General features: G+C 39.8%; 1 protein-coding gene and 1 long non-coding RNA gene across 12 annotated transcripts in view; one reads left to right on the forward strand and one right to left on the reverse strand.

Annotated features, from left to right (window-relative positions):
* Window positions 1-27,021, reverse strand: part of ZNF510 (zinc finger protein 510) — a 47,363-nt gene that overhangs the window by 16,648 nt on the left and 3,694 nt on the right. The window contains exons 1-3 of one of the 11 annotated variants that reach the window (XM_031654015.1): window positions 6,484-6,570; window positions 4,448-4,690; window positions 3,231-3,289 (exon numbers count right to left, since the gene is read on the reverse strand). In XM_031654015.1, coding sequence (XP_031509875.1) covers window positions 3,231-3,289; window positions 4,448-4,517 — 129 coding nt within the window. In that variant the 5' untranslated portion in view covers window positions 4,518-4,690; window positions 6,484-6,570. The other 10 variants (XM_031654019.1, XM_031654017.1, XM_031654018.1 and 7 more) reach the window with 10 other exon arrangements.
* LOC101023347 lies at window positions 6,611-20,121 on the forward strand. The gene is made up of 3 exons (XR_001895467.3): window positions 6,611-6,874; window positions 10,333-12,209; window positions 19,338-20,121. It is a non-coding gene; the product is annotated as an uncharacterized LOC101023347 (long non-coding RNA).

Consider the following 27,021-nt stretch of genomic DNA (forward strand, 5'->3'; position numbering starts at 1 on the left):
TCTTTATTTTAATTAAGGACATATACAAAAAACATGTAGTTAAAATAAGACTCAATGGTGAAATACTGAGTACCCCTCAGGTGAGGTATAAGACAAGGATTTCTGTTATCACCATTTGTACTATACATTTTACTGGAAGTCCTAGCAGTAAGGCTAAAAATAAATTAAAGATATAAAAACTGTAAAGGAAGAAGTAAAATTGTCTTTTTTGCAAAAAAAAATTTTGCATATTTAAAATCCAAAAGAATCCACAGATAAGCTATTAGAATGAGTGAATTTTATAAAATGCCTAGGTATAAGATCAATACTAAAAAATCCATCATATTTTAATAAACCAACAATAAACTGGAAAATGACATTTAAAATGCAGTATCATTTGTGCTATTATCAAAATAGATCAAATACCTAGGAATAAATCTAATAAAAGATGTGAAAGACTTCACCTCTACTGTGAAAAACTTTCCATCAGGATTTTCTGTGAAAACTGATAAAACTTCCATGAACATGAAAAGGGCCTAAAACAGTAAATAAATTCACTAAAATTCGTGACTTACTATAAAGCAACAGTAATTATGACAGTGAAGTACCAGCAAAAAGATAACATGATTGGACCAAAGGAAGAAAATATACAGTCTACATCAGACCCGCATACAAGTCACTTGACTGACAAAAGACACAGCTGCAATTCAGTTGACAGAGGATGGTCTTTCTAACAAATGGTGCTAGAGCAACTGGATATCCATACGGAAATATGAACCTTGACACTCACGTTACACCAAACACAAAAGCTAACTCTATGTGGATCAAGCTAAAATAAACAAATACGTAGTAACAATATAGGAGAATATCTGTATGATTTTAGAGTAGGGAAAGAACTTTCAAATATGATACACAAGGAACTGCCATTAAAGAAAAGACGATTCTGACCTTTATTAAACGTAAAAACTTTGTTGTCAAAGACATTATTTAAAAAATGAATAGGGACATCACAGAATCCAAGAACATTAGTAACGCACACATAGCAAAAAAAATTTACTGAAAATACTGAAATAATTCCTACTTAAAAAAAAGCAAATAACCCAATTAAAACAGAGTTGAATAGGAACTTTACATATTACATAAAAGGAAAGGATGTCTAAATGGTCAAAACACAAACAATGGTGCCCAACATTAGTATTTACCATAGAAAAGCAAATTATAAATTTTGATGAGATACTACACTATACAGCCAGAATGCTAGTGAGAATGCAAAGTGATTCAACCACTTAGGCAAGCTACTTGCAGTATGTATTAAAGCCGAACATATATTTATTTATGAACCAGCAATTCCATTTCTAGGTATATCCCAAAAGCAATGAGGACATACCAAAAGACACAAAAGAATATTCACAGCAGCCTTATTCCTGATAGCCTCAAACAGGAAAAACAAATGAAAAATTGGACTAAGAGCAGAATGAGGAAATAAATTATGGTCTATTCATACAATGAAATACAGCCCAGCAATAAAAGGGAAATACTAAGATACGGAGCAAACCATTCCCTTGAAAACTGTAAAAGAATACATTTTGTATGATTCTATTGGTACAATATTCAAAAACGAATTTATCTTTTTTCCCTAACATACAAGGTCAGAATAGTGGCTGCCCTGTAGAGGGGAGCAGTGGTGTTATCTTAATCTGGGTATTAACTTACATGAATTTACATATGTAAAAATTCATCCAGTTATACACTTCAGAGTACACTTTACTGGTGTTAAAACTGCATCTCAGTTAAAGAACTAAGTTTTTAAAAGGAAAAAAGAGTATATAAAAGAGAAAGAAAAAATTAACACAATATATATAGTTGGTAATTTGGGAAGGTTCGGGAACATATTAATTATATTATTTCTTTGTATCTTTCTATGTTTGAACAATTTCTCAATTCCTTACAGGAAAAGGAAATTTGGACATAGATTCATACAGAGAAAGATGACGTGAGGACAGACATCTAAGCCATGGAACAAGGTCCTTCCCTCACAGCTCTCAGAAGGAACCAAACCTGTTGACATCTTTTTTTCCTTTTTTGAGACGAGTCTCGCTTTGTCGCCCAGGCTGGAGTATAGTAGCACGATCTCAGCTCACTGCAACCTCCGCCTCCCAGGTTCAAGCAATTCTCCTGCCTCAGCCTCCCGAGTAGCTGGGATTACAGGCGCCTGCCACTACACCCAGCTAACTTTTATATTTTTAGTAGAGACAGGGTTTCACCACGTTGGCCAGGCTGGTCTTGAACTCCTGACTTCAAGTGATCTGCTCGCCTTGGCCTCCCAAAGTGCTGGGATTACAGGCGTGAGCCACTGCCCCCAGCCCCTGTTGACATCTTGGTCTCAGACTTCTGGCCTCCAGAATGGTGGGAAAATAAATTGCTTTTTAATCTACCCAGTCTGTGATTCTTTATTATGGCAGCCCTAGCAAACTAATACCCGTAGTCTGGCTCTAACCTTTATCTCCCTCCCCTCTCTTATTATTCCCTAAGAGGAAGTCCAAATTGCAATGGGCAAAAATTCTTACTGGACCTTGCATGCCTTGTTTAGCCCACTCTCAAAATGCAGTAATCTCCTGTACTGCAACAATGAAAACCTTACCCATTGTTCAGGACAAAATCCTTTTAAACTCTGCACCTCTGATCAACAGAGCCTACACCATCAATCTGTCCTTTCTTTGACAATCTGTCTACCTGAACCTCTTGTTTCTGTTACCTGAAAAACTGTATTAATAAAAAAACTGAAAAACTGTATTAATAAAAGCCCGAGTTTGGCACTAAGCCCTCTACTTCCACTGAGGGAAAAGCAGAAGCAATATACTGCATTTATTTCAAGGCTGTTATTAGAAAGATTTGCACTGACACTTACGTGAAGACCAACAAAGACATTTTTCCTGACTTTGGTAACTTTAGATTCCATGAGGAATCAGCCTGGTTTAAGCTTCTCATCAATGCAAATCTGTAAACAAATATTGTCTGTCTGACTCTCTGCCATGGCTATCAGAAAGAATGAAAACTGCAGTTCCATTTTGGAAAATCTGTAACATCAGGAGACCTGCATCTTTCCACATGCCAATTCTGCTGTGCTACTGCCCTGCTTTTCTATACATTCCTGGAATGATTTTGATCCATTTCTACATTTCCATATTAATATGTGGACCCTTAAACACCTATGAAATCCATGATGAAAAAGGTGTTAGCAAATAACTCACCTGAGATATGTTCATTTTCTGCTGCTCCTGAAAGAGTGTGGAGAACCGTAAAGGATAACCTGGGGGTGAGGAAGGAGTCATGAGATATCTGGGCAGCCTCTATCTTACCTGCCTACCAACGTCATCACACGAGCTGCGGAAAAAGACCTCTCTACAAAACATGTTCCTTTGACCCTTGAGAAGGGACAGGAAGCACTACAGAGAAAACACCACCTGAATATGTGCATCTTTAATATGATCATGTGGATGAACCCTTGCTGATTTTTCTTTTTTTTCTTTTTTTTTTGAGACAGGATCTGGCTCTGTTGCCCAGGCTGGAGTGCAGTGGTGTGATCTCAGCTCACTGCAACTTCCGCCACCCGGGTTCACGCGATTCTCCCATCTCAGCCTCCTGAGTGGCTGGGACCAAAGGCGCCCACCAATACGCCCGGCTAATTTTTGTATTTTTTGTAGAGACGGGGTTTTGCCATGTAGCTTAGGCTGGTCTCGAACTCCTGACCTAAAGCAGCCTGCCCACCTTGGCCTCCCAAAATGCTGGGATTGCAGGGGTGAGCCACCACGCCTGGCCCCTTGCTGTTTTTCATCAGGTGATTGTAGATTATTTTCCTATTGATTTATTTAAAACGTATGTCTTCTTTGACAAAAAACTAAAACAGAATTAACATTAATATTCTGTTAATATTATTTACACCAATAGAAAACACAAAACTGAAAAAAAGGAGATGCTGAAAGACAGACTATTTTAAAATCTTTCTGTTCTAACTTATAGTTTCTCAAAAAGACTTTCGATAAGACACTTCTGGTGACTCACCTGTGACAGAGCAAACAGCACTGTGCTTTGCTCCAAGCTCTGTCCTGAGTGACCATGGACAAACTGTTCATCCCAGGTTCAACACTTCTTAAGGTTTTAAAAGAGTCAGAAATAGAAATCCTTTCCTGTATTATCATTTTTGTGATTCTACAGGTTCAGGATACAGGCAACCTTAGAAAATCTCTAGATGCTACATGTGATAGATGTTGTGTGAAACTGACTCAGAATCTGGAAAGAGTGAGGCTAGAATGAAGAAAATGGGGGCTGTAGGAGGAGGATTAGAGACAGAATTTCCTCAGCCCTGGCTGGTTATGCCTTCCTTGCCGACCATGGAGAAAAGCCCTCCAATAATGTGGCTTTTCCTGTGCAGTCTGACAGTAACCCATCCCTCCCAACCCCAGCTTACCACCTTCTGCAAGTTGGCCCACAGTATTCAGTGTCACGCAATCTGTGATGGCTTCTGGATGTGGCGACATCACCAAGTCTGGAGCTTTCTGGGCAAGGGGATAAAGAACTGTTGCCGGTTGGGCAAATCAAGACCTGCTCCTCTCTGGGTTCTGCATCTGTTCGGAAGCCCTTGTGGTGAGGTCTCTGTTCTGTCAGAGGGCAGTTCTTTGGTGGGACTCCTGTTCCTGGGGCTCCCTCCTTCCTGCAACATAAAGAACTGCTTTGTTCCAGAGAAGCTGGGGCTGAGGCCTGGGTAACGAATTCATTTTAGTTGAAACTTTCATGGAAAGCAGTGTTCTTCACCTCAGCACAACTTACATTTTGGGCTGGATAATTCTCTGACATAAGGAGCGGTCCTGTGCATTTTAGGATGTTTAGGAGCATTTCTAAACATGCACTAGACATTAGGACACCCCTTCTCCCTGTTGTGACAATCAAAAATGTCTCCAGGCTGGGCGTGGTGGCTCACGCCTGTAATCCCAGCACTATGGGAGGCCAAGGCGGGTGGTTCACCTGGGTTCAGGAGTTCAAGACAAGCCTGGCCAACATGGTGAAACCCCACCTCTACTAAAAATACAAAAAAATTAGCTGGGCATGGTGGTGCATGCTTGTAATTCCAGCTGAGATTACAAGCTGGGAGGCTGGGGCAGGAGAATCACTTGAACCCGGGAGGTGGAGGTTGCTGTGAGCTGAGATCACACCACTGTACTCCAGCCTGGGCCAGAGAGCGAAACTCAGTCCCGCGCTATCCCCCGCCAAAAAGTCTCCTGACATTTCCAAAGTTCCCTGGGGAGCAAAATCCTCCTGGTGAATAACTGACCTATAAGGCCTTAAACCGGATTCTCTTGGCATTCATTAGAACCCTGCTATCCATGACTACAGCCTCCAATCACATCAACTACTGAGCACTTGAAATGTGGCTAGGGCCACATGTCCAAATAACATTTTGGATACATTAAGAAAACCACAGTATGTTCTTAAAATTAATTTCATGTTTTAGATTTCCATGTAGCTACTAATTTAGCATTTAAAATTACATATGTGACTCATCTTCACTGCCCTAGAATATCAGACTGACTTCTAAAGACAGAGACAGCAGGGACCGCACAGGAGGTGGCAGAAGCCTCAGTCTAACCCAGAGGCTCTGGAGACATCCCAGAAACCCCATAATAAATACACTTGCCACATAGTAGGATTCTGTCCACGCTGACCTCACAATCATTGTCCTGGGGTTTTGGGGACAAGTCACTCACCTAGTGCTGTGAAGGCTGCAATGCTGGGTTAGGTAGGTGGGTCATCACAAACAGCCTGATTCGGGGAGTAAAGTGTGTATGTGTTGACATCCTAGCTCCCTCATCCTTTGTGAGCCTGGCTCTGCCATTTCACCCCTCCTTCATTTTTAATGATATAAATAGTGTGGTTGTGAGAATTAAATGAAATACTACATGGAAAGAACGAAGTGTCTTCCAAATATAACGGGAATCAACATTTACATGCTGCTTAGTAACTAGCGCTGAGCTAAATGCTTTACGGCTGATGGCTTATCTCTGAACGACACAAAGCAGTTTTTACTAATATCCTCATTTTCAAACGCTCCAGTGACAAAGCCAAAGTTCACCAGGTCCTTCTAGCTCCTAGGCTCGGGCTGTCACCGCAGACCCACGGACCATATGCGCTTTGTGGCAGGTTCAGGGTCAATACAATAAATGCATTTTCCTCCTGCAGCCAGCGCCTCGTTTTCCGACGCCTGGCTGTATTCTGGCACCCACACCTCGGCCCGCACCGAGCATCATCCAACAAGGACCCAGCCCCACCTAACGTCCCCGGAGCCCTCCCCCACCGGCCCTTCTCAGGCTGGGGTTCCGGGCCGCCCCGGGCACAGGGAGCGGAGGGCCAGCTTTTGGGGAGTTCCCGGACGTCGCGTTCCCGCCCCCTGGACACTAGCCCATCCCTGCCTGCAGGTCCGCAATCGGTGCCGGGGACCGGCGCTCTCACCTGAGTTGCGAACCCTCCGCACCCGCAAACAAGGAGAGGTGGAAGCCGGAAAGTGAGGCGACTGCACATGCGCAGACGAAAACGCCGGATATCCGTTCCCAGCATGCTGCGCGGTAACCCCTAACCTAAGTTTGACAGGAAGTACGGCGCCAGCTCTCGGTGTCTTTTGTTTTTGTTTTTCCCCCGAGATTTACGGAGAAATAACATGGACGGTCCTGATAACTGGAGCCCGGGTTCTGTCAGAGCCCCAGAGGTTGTGGGTTAGACTTGAGGACATAACAGCAAATGCAGCGTGTGGTTGCAGAAAGCGAGAGCTGCGGAAGACGTTTGAAAACAATTGGAAAATTTGTATACGGACTGGAAATTAGAATTGTGGCAACATTAGGATTATGTAGGTAATCTTGCTTATTCATAAAGAGATGTATATTTAAGTGTTTAGGATTGTATTATGCTTGTAAGTTTTTGGTTTTTATTTTTTTTTTGAGACGGAGTCTCGGTCTGTCGCCAGGCTGGAGTGCAGTGGCGCGATCTCGGCTCACTGCAAGCTCCGCCTCCCGGGTTCGAGCGATTCTCCTGCCTCAGCCTCCCAAGTAGCTGGGACTACAGGTGCGCGCCACCACGCCCAGCTGATTTTTGTATTTTTAGTAGAGACGGGGGTTCACCATGTTAGCCAGGCTGGTCTGGAACAACAGACCTCAAGTGATCCGCCTGCCTCGGCCTCCCAAAGTGCTGGGTATACAGGCGTGACCTACCCGCCCAGCCCGTTTGTAAGTTCTTTTAAAAAAATAATTAGAATCAAGACCATCCTGGCTAACACGGTGAAACCCCGTCTCTACTAAAAAATACAAAAAACTAGATGGGCGAGGTGGCGGCGCCTGTAGTCCTGGCTGCTCGGGAGGCTGAGGCAGGAAAATGGCGTGAAAACCCGGGAGGCAGAGCTTGCAGTGAGCTGAGGTCCGGCCACTACACTCCAGCCTGGGCAACAGAGTGAGACTCCGTCTCAAAAAGAAAAAACATTAGAAATGGCAAGTATGGCAAAATGTTAAGAACATCTACTTCTAGATTATGGACATGCTTATTGACTACTTGCTCTTTATGTGTTGGAAAATTTTGTAATATAAAGTTTATAAAGGGAAAAATTTGGACTGTCATGTTACAAGTGTGCCTTTTAGAGCTGCCACAAAAATATATAAACAGCTTGGTGAATAAAGCTGTAAAATGTAACAAATACTAGAAAATGGAATCCATTATTAACATAAAAGAATAATATTTGTGATCCTCAGAGTTTATCTCTGGGGGAAAAAACAGAAAAAGCAAGTAAGCTGTTCAGTATTACATAATGCCTGAAGTACACACAATCCCAAATAAGAAAACCATTATCCACAAATTATGCATCTCTTAGAGATGAGCTTGCTTAAACTTTATGTGGTATGCTTCTGAAATCAGGAACAAAATTAGAAACCTCTCAGAACAGTATTTTATGACACTCTTTTTAGTAACACACATACACTCGCATGGTTGATACTAACAGGTTATTTTATATAGCAATGATAAGAATAAGTTCTGATTAGCAAGAAAAAAGATTAATGGTAACAGTAAACTAGTGCAGTATATATGAATCAAGGTATAAAACTTTACTGTTGACACTGAAAAACACTTTAATAGATACTGGAGGAAAAGACTAACATTTGTTTTTAAAAATTCTAATCATCCAGGTTTTCTAAGTATATCTTTTTCTTTTTCTTTTTTATTTTATTTCATTTTTTTTTGAGACAGTCTCGCTCTGTGGCCCAGGCTGGAGTGCAGTGGGGAGATCTAGGCTCACTGCAAGCTCCGCCTCCTAGGTTCAGGCCATTCTCCTGCCTCAGCCTCCTGAGTAGCTGGGACTACAGGCGCCAGCCACCATGCCCGGCTAATTTTTTTGTATTTTTAGTAGAGACGGGGTTTCACCGTGTTAACCAGGATGGTCTTGATCTCCTGACCTCGTGATCTGCCAAACTGGGAGACATCCCCCACTAGGTGCAGACCAACACCTCACACCTCACACAGCAGGGTACACCCCTGAGACGAAGCTTCCAGAGCAAGAATCAGACAGCAACACTCACTGTTCAGCAATATTCTATCTTCTGCAGCCTTCGTGCATTGAATTATGAAATTCTTGTAGTGTGTTTGCCAGCTCTATGAAGTGAGTTATGTTCTTTTCTATAATGGCCATTTTGCCTGTCAACTCCTGCACTGTTGTATTGCAAATCTTAGCTTCGGCTTCCTGAGATGGAGTTTCATCGTTCTCCTGAATAATCTTCATTCCTATCCATATTCCGAATTCTATTTCTGTCATTTCAGTCATTTAAGCCTGGTTAAAAACCATGATCGAGAACTAATGCAGTCGTTAGGAGGAAAGAAGACACTCTGTGGCTTTTTGAGTTGTCAGAGTTCTTGCACTAGTTCCTTCTCATCTTCGTGGGCTGATGTTCTTTCAGTCTTTTAAGTTGTTGTCTTTTAGATTTTTTTCTTTTTAAAATTATACTTTAAGTTCTAGGGTACATGTGCACAACGTGCAGGTTTGTTACATATGTATACATGTGCCATGTTGGTTTGCTGTACCCATTAATTTGTTATTTACATTAGGTATTTATCTTAATACTATCCTTCCCCCATCCCCCTACCCCATCACAGGCCCCAGTGTGTGATGTTCCCCACTCTGTGTCCAAGTGTTCTCATTGTTCAATTCCCACCTATGAGTGAGAACATGCCTATTTGATGACCTTAGGGGTTTGATTTTGGCATAAGGTGGGTTGAGTTGACTGGCTTTGTTACTGGAAAATTTTAGGGGACCAAGACTCACCTCAGGACTCCTGGACTGCATGCTCTAACTCTCGGAGACTTACATCAGGCCCTAGCTTTGTTCTCTGGCTCCTTGACATTTGGAACCTGCTGCGCTGGAGGGGCTGAGGTGCTCCCAGACCACAGGTCACAATACTATGATGGGAGGTCCCAGCCAAAGCACTTCGTAGGGTGGTGGCAGCAGGATCCATCCTCATTTGCATGTGCTAGCAGCAGTGACAGTGACAGCACAGTGTGGTCCATGCTCATCAGCTGCAGCATGGTGCCAGCGGGTGCCAGTTTGTGAGCGTCTCTGTGGACATTCACAGAAGTGGTCATGGTAGTATGGTGTGGGGGTAGGGTGGAGGCCCCTGCCAGCAATTGTGTGCACATTCATGCCGGTTGTGGTGTTAGCACAGGGGTGGGATGCTGATGAGCACAGGACTGTGTGCGCCCTCTGTGTATATTCATGCTGGTGGTGATGGCCACTCAAGGTGGGTGTATTAGTCTGTTCTCATGCTGCTATAAAGAACTGCCTGAATACTGGGTAATTATTAAAGGAAAGAGGTTTAACTGACTCACAGTTCCGCATGGCTTGGGAGGCCTCAGGAAACTTACAGTTTTGATGGAAGGGGAAGCAAACGTTCTTCTTTACATGACAGCAGGAAGGAGAAGTGCCAAGCAAAGGGGGGAAAGCCCCTTATAAAACTATCAGATATCATGAGAACTCATTCACTATCACGGGAACAGCATGGGGATAACTGCCTCCATTATTCAATTACCTCCAACTCGGTCCCTCCCATGACACAGAAGGAGGAGGAGCCACAGACTTTTAAACAACTAGATCTTGTGTGAACTCAGAGTAAGAACTCACTTATCACCAAGGGGATGGTGCTACAGCATTCATGAGTAATGTACCCATATGATCCAATCACCTCCCCCTCCAGGCCCCACCTCCAACATGGGGAATCACATCACAACATGAGATTTATTTTATTTTTTTCTTGCTTATTATTCTTTTTACAGCATGAGATTTAGAGGAGACAGACATCTTGACCATATCACAAGGTATGCCAATAACATCAGCAGCAGAAATTTTGGAGGCCAGAAGGCAGTGAATTGATATGTTCAAAATGCTGAAGAAAAAAAAAAAAAACTCTTTCAACCAAGAATCCTATATCTGGATGGAGATATGACAGAAAGATGAATGACTAGATGTTCCTGGTGCTTTTCCCAAAGAGGGAGCTGCAGCTGCACCCTTTCTCCATGGCCTGAGCCGTTATGGTGCCATGACATCTTAGAACTGGAGCCACTGCTGCTCTGTGCTCTACTTCAGGGACCTTAGAAAACATTGTGCCCTTCATTCCCGGGGCTTGCTGCCACTGTACCCCATAGCCCCAGAGCCTGGGTTGCACAGTGATGCACCATTTTTAAGCTGAGTTGCTGCTGTACCCCACTCCCTAGGGCCAGACTACTACAGAGCTGCTCCATCCTCCTGGGTCCCAGTTGCTGCTGTGTCTGGCCTTTCTGGGCATGAGTGGAGTCAATGCCTTGCTGGGAATCAGAACTGTGGCTAAGTGATGCAGCTCCACTTCCTGGGGCTGAGCTGACACAGTGCCCCACCTCTTTGGAAACTGTAGCTGTGGCTATGCTGTGCAGTCCCACCTCCTGAGGCTGAAGTGTCATGGTACCCCATGGCTACCCAGAAACCAGAACCTCAAATGAGCTGTGCAGCCCGCTCCCCAGGAACCAAAACTGCAGTTGTGTTGTGTGATGGCTCCCTAGGAACTAGAATCACTCCTTGCAATCTAAGCTGCTGAGGTGCTCCACATGGGGAATGGAGTCATCTTTGTGGCACCTGCCTCTTGGGGCATGAACTATAGCTGTGCCCTGCCACTCCTGGGTACTTGCCGCCACTGTAGCCTGTCTACCAGAGCCTGAGCTACTATGATGTTCCACCATCCCAAGATTTGGAGTCACCATTGTGTGGTGTCCTGTTCCCTGGGGCCTGGCTTGCTGCTGCACTCTGATGCTCTTATGACCTAAATTGATTCTCTGCCCCACACTCTGGGGCCTGAGCCTCTAAAGCACCTGTTCATTCCCTGAGCCATGTCATTACTGCACTCTGCCACCCAAAGTCAAAGTCAGAGCTCATAAACAATTAGAAAACAAAATACAAAATGGCAACAGTGTATCTTCACCTATCCATAATAACCTTGAATGTAAATGGACTAAATTCACCAATCAAAGGACATAAAGTAGCTGAATGGATAATGAAATGAGATCAAACTATATGCTGCCTGTAAGAAGCTCACTTTAGCTTTAAGGACTATTGTGTGTGTGTGTTTCTTCTTTCTAATTTGCTCTTGAGGTCTCGCTCAAGAGAGTTTATAGAGACTTTAGCTCTTTTATGATGGGACTTCAAAGGATTTGGTGATGGATGTTTACATTGTACTTTTCTTAGGATACTTCTTTACTCTGGCAGACAGTCTAATGCCTAAGTGTTTGACCTGTGGTCAGGTGTCCCTCTCACAGGAAACTTGTTTATACTGGCAGATGCTCTTGTCTGTCCTGTGTTCAGCTTATTCCTGCCAAGACAGCCACTCTCTAGGAGAGCCCTGACCAGGAAAGAATTTATTTTACTGTGTGTTGGTTAGGTGAGACACAGAGGAGGCAACTCAACAAAACACAGGAAGTAACAGAAGTAGTTTATTACTTCCTGACCCCAGAGAGAAGAGGGAAGCATGCCTCATAGGACCAGTGCGAACTGGGGAGCCATCTGGGACATGCATATACAACCAGTAGGTGGGGAGCAAAAGAGAGACACATGGACCTGTGGTTTGAGCCATTTATTGGGGCCCAGGGTGTTACTCAAGAAGTTTTCTCACAGAGACTTCTAACTGGTAGGTATAGAGCAATCAGGCATGAGTTCCATGAAGGAAAGTTATGACATAGAGGTGGTCACGACATATCTGTATGGTCCATGTGGGGTGTAGGGGTCAGTGGTACAAAGCAAGAACACTGTATCTACTGTCCCGTAGGGAGGTGGTCACCAGGAGGTGGTTGTATAAGGAAGATACCTGTATCAACCATGATGAGGAACAATAAAGAGGTAGAGAACTAGAAATTGTTGCAGGGGTGACTGATGCCTGCTTCTAGTATGAGGAAGTCCAACCTAGATTTAGAATAAATGCCAAAGAAACATAAAATTATAAGAATTCACTAGAAAGACATACATAGGCTGAAAATGAAGGGATGGAAAAAGATATTCCATGCAAATAACAACCAAAAAAGAGCAAGAGTTGCTATACTAACATCAGACAAAATAGACTTCAAGTCAAAAACTGTCACAAGAGACAAAGAAGTTCATAACATAAAGGCATCAAGAGGACATAATAATTGTAAATATATATGTACCTAACATTGGAACACCAAAATATGTAAATCAAATATTAATGGACATAAATAGAGAAATAGACAACAATATAATGATAGTAGGGACTTGAATACCCTACTTTCAAAACTGGAGAGATCAACCAGACAGATGATTAACAAGGTAATATTGAACCTGAACTACACATTAGACCAAACAGACTGAATGAACATACACAGAACATTCCACCCAACAGTAGCAGAACACACACTCTTCTCAAATGAACTGAAACATTCTCCACGATAGATCATATGTTAGGACACAAAACATGTCTCAAAAAATTTAAGAAGACTGAAATTATATCAAGTATCATTTCTAACCACCATGGTATGAAACTAGAAATAACAGGAAGAAAACTGGAAAATTAATAAATATGTGGAAATTAAACAACACACTCCCAAAAATCAATGGGTCAAAGAAGAAATCAAAAGAGAAGTTAAATATATCTTCAGACAAACAGAAATGGAAATACAACATATTAAAACTTACAGGATACCACAAAAGCAGTTCTAAGCAGGAAGTTTATAGCCATAAATGGCTACATTTAAAAAGAAAGATGGAGATAGCCTAACATTACACCTTAAGGAGCTAGAATAACTAAAACCAAAGTTAGCAGAAGGAAAGAAATAATAAAGACCAGAGCAGAAATAAATCAAATAAGAAACAGAGAAAGTATAGGAAAAAAAAACCTAATAGCTGGTTTCTCTAAAAAATAAAACCAATAAATTCATAGCATAAGAAAAAGAAAGAGACTCAAATAAATGAAAATATTACAATGAATGCCTCAGAAATAAAAAGGATCACAGGGTATTATTATAAGCAATTACATGCCACCAAACTGGATAAACAAGGGAAAATGGATTAATCCTAGAAAAATACAGCCTACCAATATTGAATCAGAAAGAAATGAAAACCCTGAACAGACTGATAACAAATACAGACACTGAAGGAGACATTAAAACCTCCTGACAAAGAAAAGCCCAGGACCAGATGCCATCGTGGCTGAATTCTACCAAACATTCAAAGAAGAATTAATACCAATCCTTTTTAAACTCTTCCAAAAATATAACTAGAAGCAGTACTACAAAAGACATGTTTATGGTGCCAGCATTACCTTGATAATGAAACCAAAGACAGTGCAAGAAAACTATAGGCCTGTATCTTTGATGAGCATAGACGCAAAAATTCTCAATAAAATACTCACACACTGAATTCAACAATAGATCAAAATGATTATACAGCATGACCAAGTGGGATTTATCTGTGGCATGCAAGGCTGATTGAAGACATGCAAATCAATCGATGTGATACATCACATTAAAACAATAAAAAATAAAAACCACTTGATCTCGATTGATGCAGAAAAAGCATGTGACAAAATTCAATATAATTTCTTGATTATAAGCTCTCAACAACATAAGTATAAAAGGAAATTTCCTCAATATGGTAAGGGAAATTTAGGAAAAGCCCATAGCCAACATCATAATCTATGGGGGAAAACAGATAGCTTTCCTCTAAGATTTAAGAAAGATTTCCTCTAAGATGAGGCAAAGATGCCCACTCTCAACACTTGTATTCAAGTAGTACTAGAAGTAACAGCAAGAGCAACCAGGCAAGAAAAATAAATAAAATGCATATAAGTCAGAAAGGCAGAAGTAAAATTATTTCTATTTGCAGTTAACATGATCCTATATGAAGAAAACTCCAAAGATTCCACCAGAAAACTGTTAGAATAAACAAATTCAGTAAAGTTGCAGAATATAAAATCAACATACAAAAATGGGTTGCATTTTTGTATACCACTAATGACCTATCCAAAAAAAATTTGAGAACACACAATCACATAAAAAAGAAAAAAAAAAAACTTAGGAATAAATTTAACCAAAAAGCGAAAGATTTGTACACTGAAAACTATAAAACATTAATAAAAGAAATTGAACACCCAAATAAATGGAAAGATGTATTATGTTCCTGGTACACATACATACAATAGAATGTTATTCAGGCTTAAAAAGGATCTTGTCATTAGCCATACATGAATAAACCTGGAAGACATTATGCTAAGTGATATGAGCCACACACAGAAAGAAAAATACAGCATGATCTCGCTTATATGTGGAATGTAAAAAAAACAAAACAAACCCCCCCCCCCAAAAAAATTGAATACATAAAGTCAGAGAATAAAATGGTGGTTACCAGGTGGTTTTGAGGGGTGAGGAGCAAATAAGAGGAGATAAGTCAAAGGGTACCAAGTTGGAGCAATTAATACTGTTAAAGTGTCCATACTACTCAAAGCAATATACAGTTTTGACATAATCCTTATCAAAATTCCAATGTAATTTTTCAGAGACATAGTAAAAGCAATTCTAAAATTCATTTGGAACCACAAAAGACGCCCACAGCAATTGAGAAGAAAAACAGATCCTTGTACCAGATCTTAGTGGAAAAGATTTTAGGTTTTTCCCATGGATTATTATGTTAGCTCTGGGTTTTTCATGAATGGCCTTCATTATGTTGAGCAACTTTTCTTCTATACCTAAACTGTTGAGAGTTTTTACTGAGAAAGTAAGGTGGACTCTGTCAGATACATTTTCTGTATCAATGGAGATGACTATGTGGTTTTTATCTTTCATTCTGTTATTGTGATGTATCACATTGATTGATTTACATATGTTGAACATGATTGCAAGCTAGAAAGACCCTGAATAGTCAAAAAAATTCTGGCAAAGAAAGAAAAAGTTGGAGGCATCATACTTCCTGATTTCAAATTCTGTACAAAAGTATTGCAATCAAAGCCACATGAAAACAGAAACATTGACCAATGGAACAAAATACAGAGCCCAGAAAGAAATCCAAATATATGTGGTCAACTAATTTTCAACAAAGTCCCCAAGAAATGAACAATGAGGAAAGGATAGTCTCTTTAATAAATGGTAACAGGAAACCTGGATATCCACATGCAAAAGAATTAAATCAAACCCTTATCATATACCATACACAAACTCAATGCAAAATGGATAAAAGACCTAAATGGGATACCTGAAACCATAAAAGTCCCAGAAGAAAACAATGGGGGAAAGATTCTTGATAATGGCCTTGGAAATTTTTCTTTGGACATCACACCAAAAGCTCAGTCTATAAAAGCAAAAATAAGCTCAAGCTTCTGCATAGCCAAAACAAACAAACAAAAACAGAAAACAAAAAACAAAAAAACCCGAGCAAAATAAAAAGGTAACCTACAGACTACCAAAAAAAAAAAAAAAAAATTGCAAACCATACATTTGATAAGGGGTTAGTATTCAAAATATATAAAGAACTTGCAAACTCAAAATGAAAAGATAAAGAACCCAATTAAAAACGGGGCAAAGGACCTGAATAGACATTTCTCCAAAGACATACAAATGGCTAACAAGGATACAAAAAATGTGCTCCACATCTGTAATCATCAGGGAAATGCAAATCAAAACCCCAATAAGATATCACCTCACACCTGTTAGAATGGTTATAATAAAAAAAGACAAGAGATAGCTAGTGTTGGTGAGGGTATAGAAAAAAGGGAACTTTTGTGTACTGTTAGTGGGAATGAAAACTAGGATAGCCATTACAGAAAACAGTATGGCAGTTTCGTTAAAAATTAAAAATAGAATTACCATTTGACCCAAAAATCCCTCTGCTTGGTATATACCTGCAAGAACATTAAATCAGCACTTGGTAGAGATATCTGCACACCAACGCTCAATGCAGCATTATTCACAATAGCCATAATATAAACAATCCAAATGTCAATGGGTAAATGGATAAACTGTGGGATATGTATACACATACATACAATGGAATATTAGCCTTAAAAATGATGCTGTCAATTGCCACACATGAACGAACCTGGAGAACATTATGCTAAGTGATATGAGCCACATACAGAAAGAAAAATACAGCATGATCTCACTCACTTATATGTAGAATGTAAAAAAAAAAGTTGAATAGAGACAGAGAATAAAATGGTGGTGGGGGGGTTAGTAGGAGTGAGGAGCAAATGAGAGGAGGTGAGTCAAAGGATATCAAGTTTGCAGATATGTAGAATAAGTCTAGACATTTAATGTACAGCATGAGGAATACAGTAATATGTGTTTGGAATTTTTGCTAACAGTATATTTTAGGTGCTATTCCCACAAAAAGAGAGTATGTAAGATGATGGGTCTTTTAATTTGCTTGACTGTAGTACACATTTCACTGTATATAAAAAACCAGGTTCTGTATCATATATATACACACACGTAAATAAGCAAAAGCTAGAAGCATTTATTACAAATAGGCCTCCCTGCAAGAAATCCTAAAAGGAGTCTTTCAGGCTTAAATGAAACATAGTTAACTCAAAGCCATATGAAGAAATAAAGATCTCTGAAAAAGGGAAATATACAGACAATCATAAAAGTGTTACTATAACTTTGGTTTGTAACTTTTTGTTTTCTACATGACTTTTATGAGACTAATGTTTAAAAAAATTACTAGTGTTTTTAGATACAAAATGCATAAATATATAATTTTGTGACATCAACAACTGAAAAGTAGTGGAAATAAAGCTTTATAGGAGAAGGTTTTTTGTATGTTGTTAAGCTGTTTTGTATGTATGTTAACTTGTAAGTTATAACATTCTATAAATTAGACTGTTATAAGTTTAGGAAGGTAATTGTAATGCCCATGGTAACCAGAAAGTAGGTAGAGAATGTCCACAAAGGGAATGAGAAGGGAATTTAAATGTCTCACTATAAAAAAATTAACCCAAAAGATGACTAATGCAGAAAATAAGGAACAAAAAGCTCTAAGGTATATAGAGAACAAATACCAAAATAATAGAAGTTTCTCTTTATTAGTAATTACTTTATTATTTATTATTATTTTTGAGATAAAGTCTCACTCTGTCGCTCAGGCTGGAATGCAATGGTGCAATCTCAGCTCACTGCAAGCTCTGCCTCCTGGGTTCAAGCAATTCTCCTGCCTCAGCCTGAGTAGCTGGGATTATAGGTGCCCACCACTGTGCCTGCCTAATTTTTGTACTTTGAGTAGAGATGGGGTTTCACCATGTTGGCCAGGCTAGTCTCGAACTCCTGACCTCAAGTCCCTGCCTTGGCCTCACAAAGTGTTAGGATTACAAGTGTGAGCCACTGCGCCCCCTATTTGTAGTTACTTTAAATATAAATGTATCAAACCCTCCAATCAAGAGACTCACAGAATGGATTAAACAAGATCCAACTCTATGTTGCCTATGAGAAACTCACGTTAGCTCCAAAGTCACAAACTGGTTAAAAGTGAGAGGATAGAAAAAGATATTTTATGCAAGTGGTAACTGAAAGATAGCAAGTAATATTATCACACAAAATAAAGTTTAAATCAGACATTTACATGAGACAAAGGAGATTATATATTAATAAAAAGATTCAATAGAACAAGATGATATAAAAATTATAAACATTTATATACTTAATAACAAACCATCCAAATATATAAAGCAAAAATGGACAGAATTGAAGGGAGAAATACAGTTGTATAATAATAGTTGGAGACTTTAGTACCTTACTGTGAGTAATGAATAATACAACCAGACAGAAGATAAATAAGGGAGGACCTGAACATCATGATAAGCCAATTAGAGCTGACATATACAGAACACTATCCAACCATAACAGAATACATATTAATCTCAAGTGCACATGGGATATTCTCCCAGATGGACTATGTGTTAGTACCCAAATTAAGCCTAAAAAAATTGAAAAAATATATATATCATACAAAACCTCTTCTAATACAAGTTAGAAGTGAGTAACAGAAGAAAAATGGGAATATTCACAAATTTGTGGAAATTAAAACAGCATGTCCTTAAGCAAGAAACAGATCAAAGATGAAATTACAAGGGAAAATAGAAAATACTTAGGAGACAAATAGGCCGGGTGTGGTAGCTCATGCCTGTAATCCCAGTATGTTGGGAGGCTGAGGCAGGAGGATTGCTTGAGCACAGGAGTTCAATACCAGCCTGGGAAACAGAGAGAGTCCCAGTCTCTACAAAAAATACAAAAATGAGCCAGGCACCGTGGCGCACATCTGTAGTTCCAACTACTCGTGAGGCTGAGGTGGGAGGATCACTTGAGCCTAAGAGGTCAAGGCTGCAATAAGCTGTGATTGTACCACTGCACTCCAGCCTGGGTGACAAGAGACGAGACCCTGTCTCAAACAAACAAACAAACAAAAAAACAAATGAAGATGAAAAAAATTATAAACACTCATGGGATGCAGAAAAAGTAGTAAGGGGGAAATTTCCAGCTAAATAATACAAAAAGATTGGAAAAACATGCCGAAGAGTCTGGCTAAGCTGGACTTAATTTAAAAACTTGTATTCATTTCTTTCAAGAAAAAAAATAGAATAATATAAAAACAAATTACTAGTGTGTTCACTGGAAATGTCATTTGCTGACTCCTTTGTTTAACCAACCTCTGTGGACCAGGTGTGACATGCCTGAGCTTAATGCAGGGCACAATTGGATGTGGTTCAGAGCTAAAGTCATACTTCGTGTCTGCAGCTGCAGTCACTTTTACTCTCTTTCAGGCACTGAGGCCACTTTTGCTCTTGGAGACAACACAGAAGGGAAGGCAAGTGCTGAGAAGCACTATTTAGCAACTTCAGTGGTGTAACAAGCCCACCTGCAGAAGCACCTGCCATGATCTCAGGCCACTGCAAGTCCCTGACTACCACAACCACCTGCAAGATGGAGCCCCCTGAGGGGTCACCTAGATGCCACATCCTTCCCTGTCCTGGACTGTCTCCAAGAAATCAGGTGGTACCAGAAATCCCAGGAGCCTCAAGAGCCCTTTCCAGATATGGGTTCAGGAAGTTGCTCAAACACTGTAATCTGATCCACTTCTTTAGATCCTGGCTATTGAGGCTTTGCTGGCTGCCTGGTTGGTTGGTTTGAAGACATCAATCTTTATGCTCTCCGTGCCAAGCAGTTACCATCTTGCCCAGGACCCGTGGCTGACATGGTGCTTCTGGAAGACAAGCACTTGGCCTGCAGTCCCAGCATCACACATTATTCATCCTCTTATGGTGATGAGAACACTCAATTTTGCTTTTTCCAAGGATGTTATCAAAGCATATGATGCAAATGGACAAATAAGAGGCTGAGTCCCCCACTCTCCATTAAAAAGATGTATATATAAAGTATTAGTGAGGGAAAAAGGTTTGACAGTTTAAACTGTTGGCAACTTAATGGTTTTTGTTGCATACTTATATATAAACCTCAATATTTGTTTTCCTATACGTTGTGACTATTGTATGTCTTGTCCAGTTCCAGTAATTTTGATATAAAAAGAAATTATACTACCAAATGAAATATTGCCTATGTCTCATCACTCTGCTCAACTTCACTTCACCTCATCAGTACTATCATATCCATATTACTGATAAAAATGTTCCCCTTAGGAATATGAAATGGCCTCTATGAATTGCGTTCAGTATCCTCTCAGAATCCTTGTTAAAATTCTACACTAACCCAGAAGATGAGTTCTCAAGACCTGGCCGAAGTCATGCCCCCATGAACTCTACACACTGGCAGGGTTCCCTTTACTACTTGAAATGATGGTGGTGATTTTTTCAGGCCCTAACATGTGTGAAGAATGCTGTTTTAGTCCATTTTGTGTTGTTTTAACAGAACACCAGAAACTGGGTAGCTTATAAAGAATAAAAGCTTATTAAAACACACACACACACACACACACACACTTTTAGAGGCTGGAACATCCAAGATCAAGGGGCCACATGTGGTGACAGACTTCTTGCTACATCATAACATGGCAGAAGGCATCACATGTGAGACAGTGCCCATGAGAGAGCCTGAGAGGCCTGAACTGCTTTTATAACAAAGTCACTGTCTTGATAATGAACCCACTCATGTGATAGAGAAATTAATCCATTCATGATGGCAGAGCACTCATGACCTAATCCTCCCTTAAAGGTTCCACATCTGAACACTGTTGCATTAGGAATTAAGTTTCCAACACATGAACTTTGGGGGGACACATTCAAACCACAGCTGATGAGGGCCAACTCAATTGCCAGTCTCTGAATCCTCTTTTATTTTAGAAGTTGCTGTGATGTGATTCTACTGCCTATATAACTCAGAAAGCAGTTCCTGTGTAAAACGCATCATGGGACACAACTGAAATCACCTCCAGTGTAGCAGGGAAACAGAACTCAGGGCAAAAGTGGCCATTATATGCTGAAAAAAGCAAATGGGTGGGTGTGTGCTATCCTTCAATACCTGAAATGCTTTTTCTCTAGAGTATTTATACATCTGGTGTGTAACTTCTATCCTGGAGTGTAACAAAAAATACCCAAGGTTGACAGTACTCCAGCTTAGTTCTGGATTCTTAAAACTTCCAGGAGAGAAAGGCTGGGGGTGCATGAAGTCATGCAGTAGCTTTTTGTGGAAAAGCAATTTATTGGGAACTCAACACTTACAAACTGGGTTAAGTCATGTCAGCCAGTCGACAGGAGAATAAAAGACTCAGCTTTAAAAATTTTTGGAAACGGTCTCATCAGAGAGTTAAAGAAAAATTGATGCTACTATACTATGAGGAACTCACACACCTCCATCACATGATGGCTGTATCTCCTTTAGGCCTAATGTATCTTTTTATGAGTTACAATCTTTTTTTGAGGCTCTTGTAAGGAACACAGGCCTTTATTTTGATTTTTAATACTGGTAAAATACATAATGGTGATAATTATTACCTATTGCTCACTTACTCTGTGCCACGTATTAAGGAACGGACACAGATTAACTCAGAAAATTCTTTCAGAAAGGATTGTAGGTAATTACCATCATTATGGTGATGAGGAGACTGAGACATATTAAAGGAGAACTGACTTTCCAAGGTCACAGCCATATGGGAAGAAAGGGAATGAACACTCTAGTGACGTCAATAAGCCATTTAGTAAATTGAGAATCTGCTGGGTCTCATAACGTACAGGGGACCCTAAACTCACTTTTATTATTTTAAAAGTTAACTGTATAGAGGTATACTTTATGCAAAGTAGACAAATTTTTAGTATATTTTGATGGGTTCTAAAAACTTATACAGTTCTGTAAAGATCACCACCATTTATATAAGGAACATTCCATCATAATAAAAAAATTCCCTTATTCCTCTAACCAGTGGATCCTCACACACCACTGCCCCCAGCCTTATGCAATGAATGGTCTCCTTTCTTTCTATCCCTCTAGACTAGATGTCTTTCCTAGAATTTTATATAAATAGGATAAAATACAGCTCTACCCTCTTGTGCCTGGCTTCTTTTGCTCAGCACAATCTTAAGATTTATCAATGTTGCTGCATGCACTAGCGGTTCCTTCCTCGTACAGCTGTATTCCATTATATGGTAATAGTACTGTTTATATATTTTTCTGTTAATAAATCCAATTATTTACAATTTGGGGTTACTATGAGTAAAGATTCTATGAACATTTGCATGTAATTCTTTTTTTTTTTATTATACTTTAAGTTCTAGGGTAAATGTGTACAATGTGCTGGTTACATATGTATACATGTGACATGTTGGTGTGCTGCACCCATTAACTCATCATTTACATTAGGTATATCTCCTAATGCTATCCCTCCCCACTCCCCACAATAGGCCCCAGTGTGTGATGTTCCCCTTCCTGTGTCCAAGTGATCTCACTGTTCAATTCCCACCTATGAGTGAGAACATGCGGTATTTGGTTTTCTGTTCTTGTGATGGTTTGCTGAGAATGATGGTTTCCAGCTGCATCCATGTCCCTACAAAGGACATGAACTCATCCTTTTTTATGGCTGCATAGTATTCCATGGTGTATATGTGCCACATTTTCTTTATCCAGTCTGTCACTGATGGATATTTGGGTTGATTCCAAGTCTTTGCTATTGTGAATAGTGCCACAATAAACATACGTGTGCATGTGTCTTTATAGCAGCATGACTTTTGGTATATCCCCAGTAATGGGATGGCTGGCTCAAATGGTATTTCTAGTTCTAGCTCCTTGAGGAATCGCCACACTGTTTTCCACAATGGTTGAACTAGTTAACAGTCCTACCAACAGTGTAGAACTGTTCCTATTTCTCCACATCCTCTCCAGCACCTGTTGTTTCCTGATTTTTTAATGATTGCCATTCTAACTGGTGTGAGATGGTATCTCATTGTGGTTTTGATTTGCATTTCTCTGATGGCCAGTGATGATGAGCATTTTTTCATGTGTCTGTTGGCTGTATGAATGTCTTCTTTTGAGAAGTGTCTGTTCATATCCTTTGCCCATTTTTCGATGGGGTTGTTTCTTTCTTGTAAATTTGATTGAGTTCTTTATAGGTTCTGGATATTAGCCCTTTGTCAGATGAGATTGCAAAAATTTTCTCCCATTCTGTAGGTTGCCTGTTCACGCTGATGGCAGTTTCTTTTGCTATGCAGAAGCTCTTTAGTTTAATTAGATCCCATTTGTCAATTTTGGCTTTTGTTGCCATTGCTTTTGGTGTTTTAGACATGAAGTCCTTGCCCATGCCTATGTCTTGAATGGTATTACCTAGGTTTTCTTCTAGGGTTTTTATGGTTTTAGGTCTAACATTTAAGTCTCTAATTCATCTTGAATTAATTTTCGTATAAGGAGTAAGGAAAGGATCCAGTTTCAGCTTTCTACTTATGGCTAGCCAATTATCCCAGCACCATTTATTAAATAGGGAATCCTTTCCCCATTTCTTGTTTTTGTCAGGTTTGTCAAAGATCAGATGGCTGTAGATATGTGGTATTATTTCTGAGGGCTCTGTTCTGTTCCATTGGTCTATATCTCTGTTTTGGTACCAGTACCATGCTCTTTTGGTTACTGTAGCCTTGTAGTATACTTTGAAGTCAGGTAGCATGATGCCTCCAGCTTTGTTCTTTTGCCTTAGGATTGTCTTGGCAATGCGGGGTCTTTTTTGGTTCCATATGAACTTTAAAGCAGTTTTTTCCAATTCTGTGAAGAAACTCATTGGTAGCTTAATGGGGATGGCATTGAATCTATAAATTACCTTGGGCAGTATGGCCATTTTCACAATATTGATTCTTCCTATCCATGAGCATGGAATGTTCTTCCATTTGTTTGTGTCCTCTTTTATTTCACTGAGCAGTGGTTTGTAGTTCTCCTTGAAGAGGTTCTTTACATCCCTTGTAAGTTGGATTCCTAGGTATTTTATTCTCTTTGAAGCTATTGTGAATGGGAGTTCATTCATGATTTGGCTCTCTTTTTGTCTGTTACTAGTGTGTAAGAATGCTTTTGATTTTTGCACATTGATTTTGTATCCTGAGACTTTGCTGAAGTTGTTTATCAGCTTAAGGAGATTTTGGGCTGAGACAATGGGGTTTTCTAAATATACAATCATGTCATCTGCAAACAGGGACAATTTGACTTCTTCTTTTCCTAACTGAATACCCTTGATTTCTCTCTCTTGCCCGATTGCCCTAGCCAGAACTTCCAACACTATGTTGAATAGGAGTGGTGAGAGAGGGCGTCCCTGTGTTGTGCCAGTTTTCAAAGGGAATGCTTCCAGTTTTTGCCCATTCAATATGATATTGGCTGTGGGTTTGTCATAAATAGCTCTTATTATTTTGACATACATTCCATCAATACTGAATTTATTGAGAGTTTTAGCATGAAGGGCTGTTGAATTTTGTCAAAGGCCTTTTCTGCATCTATTGAGATAATCATGTGGTTTTTGTCTTTGTTCTGTTTATATGCTGGATTACATTTATTGATTTGCATATGTTGAACCAGCCTTGAATCCCAGGGATGAAGCCCACTTGATCATGGTGGATAAGCTTTTTGATGTGCTGCTGGATTCGGTTTGCCAGTATTTTATTGAGGATTTTCGCATTGATGCTCATCAGGGATATTGGTCTAAAATTCTCTTTTTTTGTTGTATCTCTGTCAGGCTTTGGTATCAGGATGATGTTGGCCTCGTAAAATGAGTTAGGGAGGATACCCTCTTTTTCTATTGATTGCAATAATTTCAGAAGGAATGGTACCAGCTCCTCCTTGTACCTCTGGTAGAATTCAGCTGTGAATCTGTCTGATCCTGGACTTTTTTTGGTTGGTAGGCTATTAATTATTGCCTCAATTTCAGAGCCTACTATTGGTCTATTCAGGGATTCAACTTCTTCCTGGTTTAGTCTTGGGAGAGTGTAAGTGTCCAGGAAATTATCAATTTCTTCTAGGTTTTCTAGTTCATTTGTGTAGAGGTGTTTATAGTATTCTCTGATGGTAGTTTGTATTTCTGTGGGTTTGATGGTGATATCCCCTTTATCATTTTGTATTGTGTCTATTTGATTCTTCTCTCTTTTCTTCTTTATTATTCTTGCTAGCAGTCTATCAATTTTGTTGATCTTTTCAAAAAACCAGCTCCTGGATTCATTGATTTTTTGGAGGGCTTTTTGTGTCTCTATCTCCTTCAGTTCTGCTCTGATCTTAAGTTATTTTTTGCCTTCTGCTAGCTTTTGAATGTGTTTGCTCTTGCTTCTCTAGTTCTTTTAATTTTGATGCTAAAATTGATGCTAGATCAATTTTAGATCTTTCCTGCTTTCTCTTGTGGGAATTTAGTGCTATAAATTTCCCTCCACACCACCGCTTTAAATGTGTCCCAGACAGTCTGGTATGTTGTATCTTTGTCCTCATTGGTTTCGAAGAACATCTTTATTTCTGCCTTCATTTCGTTATGTACCCAGTAGTCATTCAGGAGCAGGTTGCTCAATTTCCAAGTAGTTGAGTGGTTTTGATTGAGTTTCTTAGTTCTGAGTTCTAGTTTGATTGCACTGTGGTCTGAGAAACAGTTTGTTATAATTTCTGTTCTTTTACATTTGCTGAGGAGTGCTTTACTTCCAACTATGTGGTCAATTTTGGAATAAATGCAATGTGGTGCTGAGAAGAATGTATATTCTGTTGATTTGGGGTGGAGAGTTCTGTAGATGTCTATTAGGTCTGCTTGGTGCAGAGTTGAGTTCAATTCCTGAATATCCTTGTTAACTGTCTCATTGATCTGTCTCATGTTGACAGTGGGGTGTTAAAGTCTCCCATTATTATTGTATGGGAGTCTAAGTCTCTTTGTAAGTCTCTAAGGACTTGCTTTATGAATCTGGGTGCTCCTGTATTGGGTGCATATATTTAGATAGTTAGCTCTTCCTGATGAATTGATCCCTTTACCATTATGCAATGGTCTTGTCTCTTTTGATCTTTGATGGTTTAAAGTCTGTTTTATCAGAGACTGGGATTGCAACCCCTGATTTTTTTTTGTTTTCCATTTGCTTGGTAGATCTTCCTCCATCCCTTTATTTTGAGCCTATGTGTGTCTCTGCATGTGAGATAGGTCTCCTGAATGCAGCAAACTGATGGGTCTTGACTCTTCATCCAATTTGCCAGTTTGTGTCTTTCAATTGGACCATTTAGTCCATTTACATTTAAGGTTCATATTGTTACGTGTGAACTTGATCCTGTCATTATGATATTAGCTGGTTATTTTGCTCGCTAGTTGATGCAGTTTCTTCCTAGCATCGATGGACTTTACATTTTGACATGTTTTTGCAATGGCTGGTACCTGTTGTTCCTTTCCATGTTTAGTGCTTCCTTCAGGATCTCTTGTAGGGCAGGCCTGGTGGTGACAAAATCTCTCAGCAGTTGCTTGTCTGTAAAGGATTTTATTTCTCCTTCACATATGAAACTTAGTTTGGCTGGATGTGAAATTCTGGGTTGAAAATTCTTTTATTTAAGAATGTTGAATATTGGCCCCCACTCTCTTCTGGCTTGGAGAGTTTCTGCTGAGAGATCTGCTGTTAGTCTGATGGGCTTCCCTTTGTAGGTAACCCGACCTTTCTCTCTGGCTGCCCTTAACATTTTTTTCCTTCATTTCAACTTTGGTGAATCTGACAATTATGTGTCTTGGAGTTGCTCTTCTCGAGGAGCATCTTGGCGTTCTCCATATTTCCTGAATTTGAATGTTGGCCTGCCTTACTAGGTTGGGGAAGTTCTCCTGGATGATATCTTGCAGAGTGTTTTCCAACTTGGTTCCATTTTCCCTGTCACTTTCAGGCACACCAATCAGACGTAGATTTGGTCTTTTCACATAATCCCATATTTCTTGGAGGCTTTTTTCATTTCTTTATACTCTTTTTTTCTCTACACTTCTCTTCTGGCTTCATTTCATTCATTTGATCTTCAATCGCTGATACTCTTTCTTCC

The sequence above is a fragment of the Papio anubis genome, chromosome 13, assembly GCF_008728515.1.
Source record: "Papio anubis isolate 15944 chromosome 13, Panubis1.0, whole genome shotgun sequence".
Taxonomy (NCBI): Eukaryota; Metazoa; Chordata; class Mammalia; order Primates; family Cercopithecidae; genus Papio; species Papio anubis.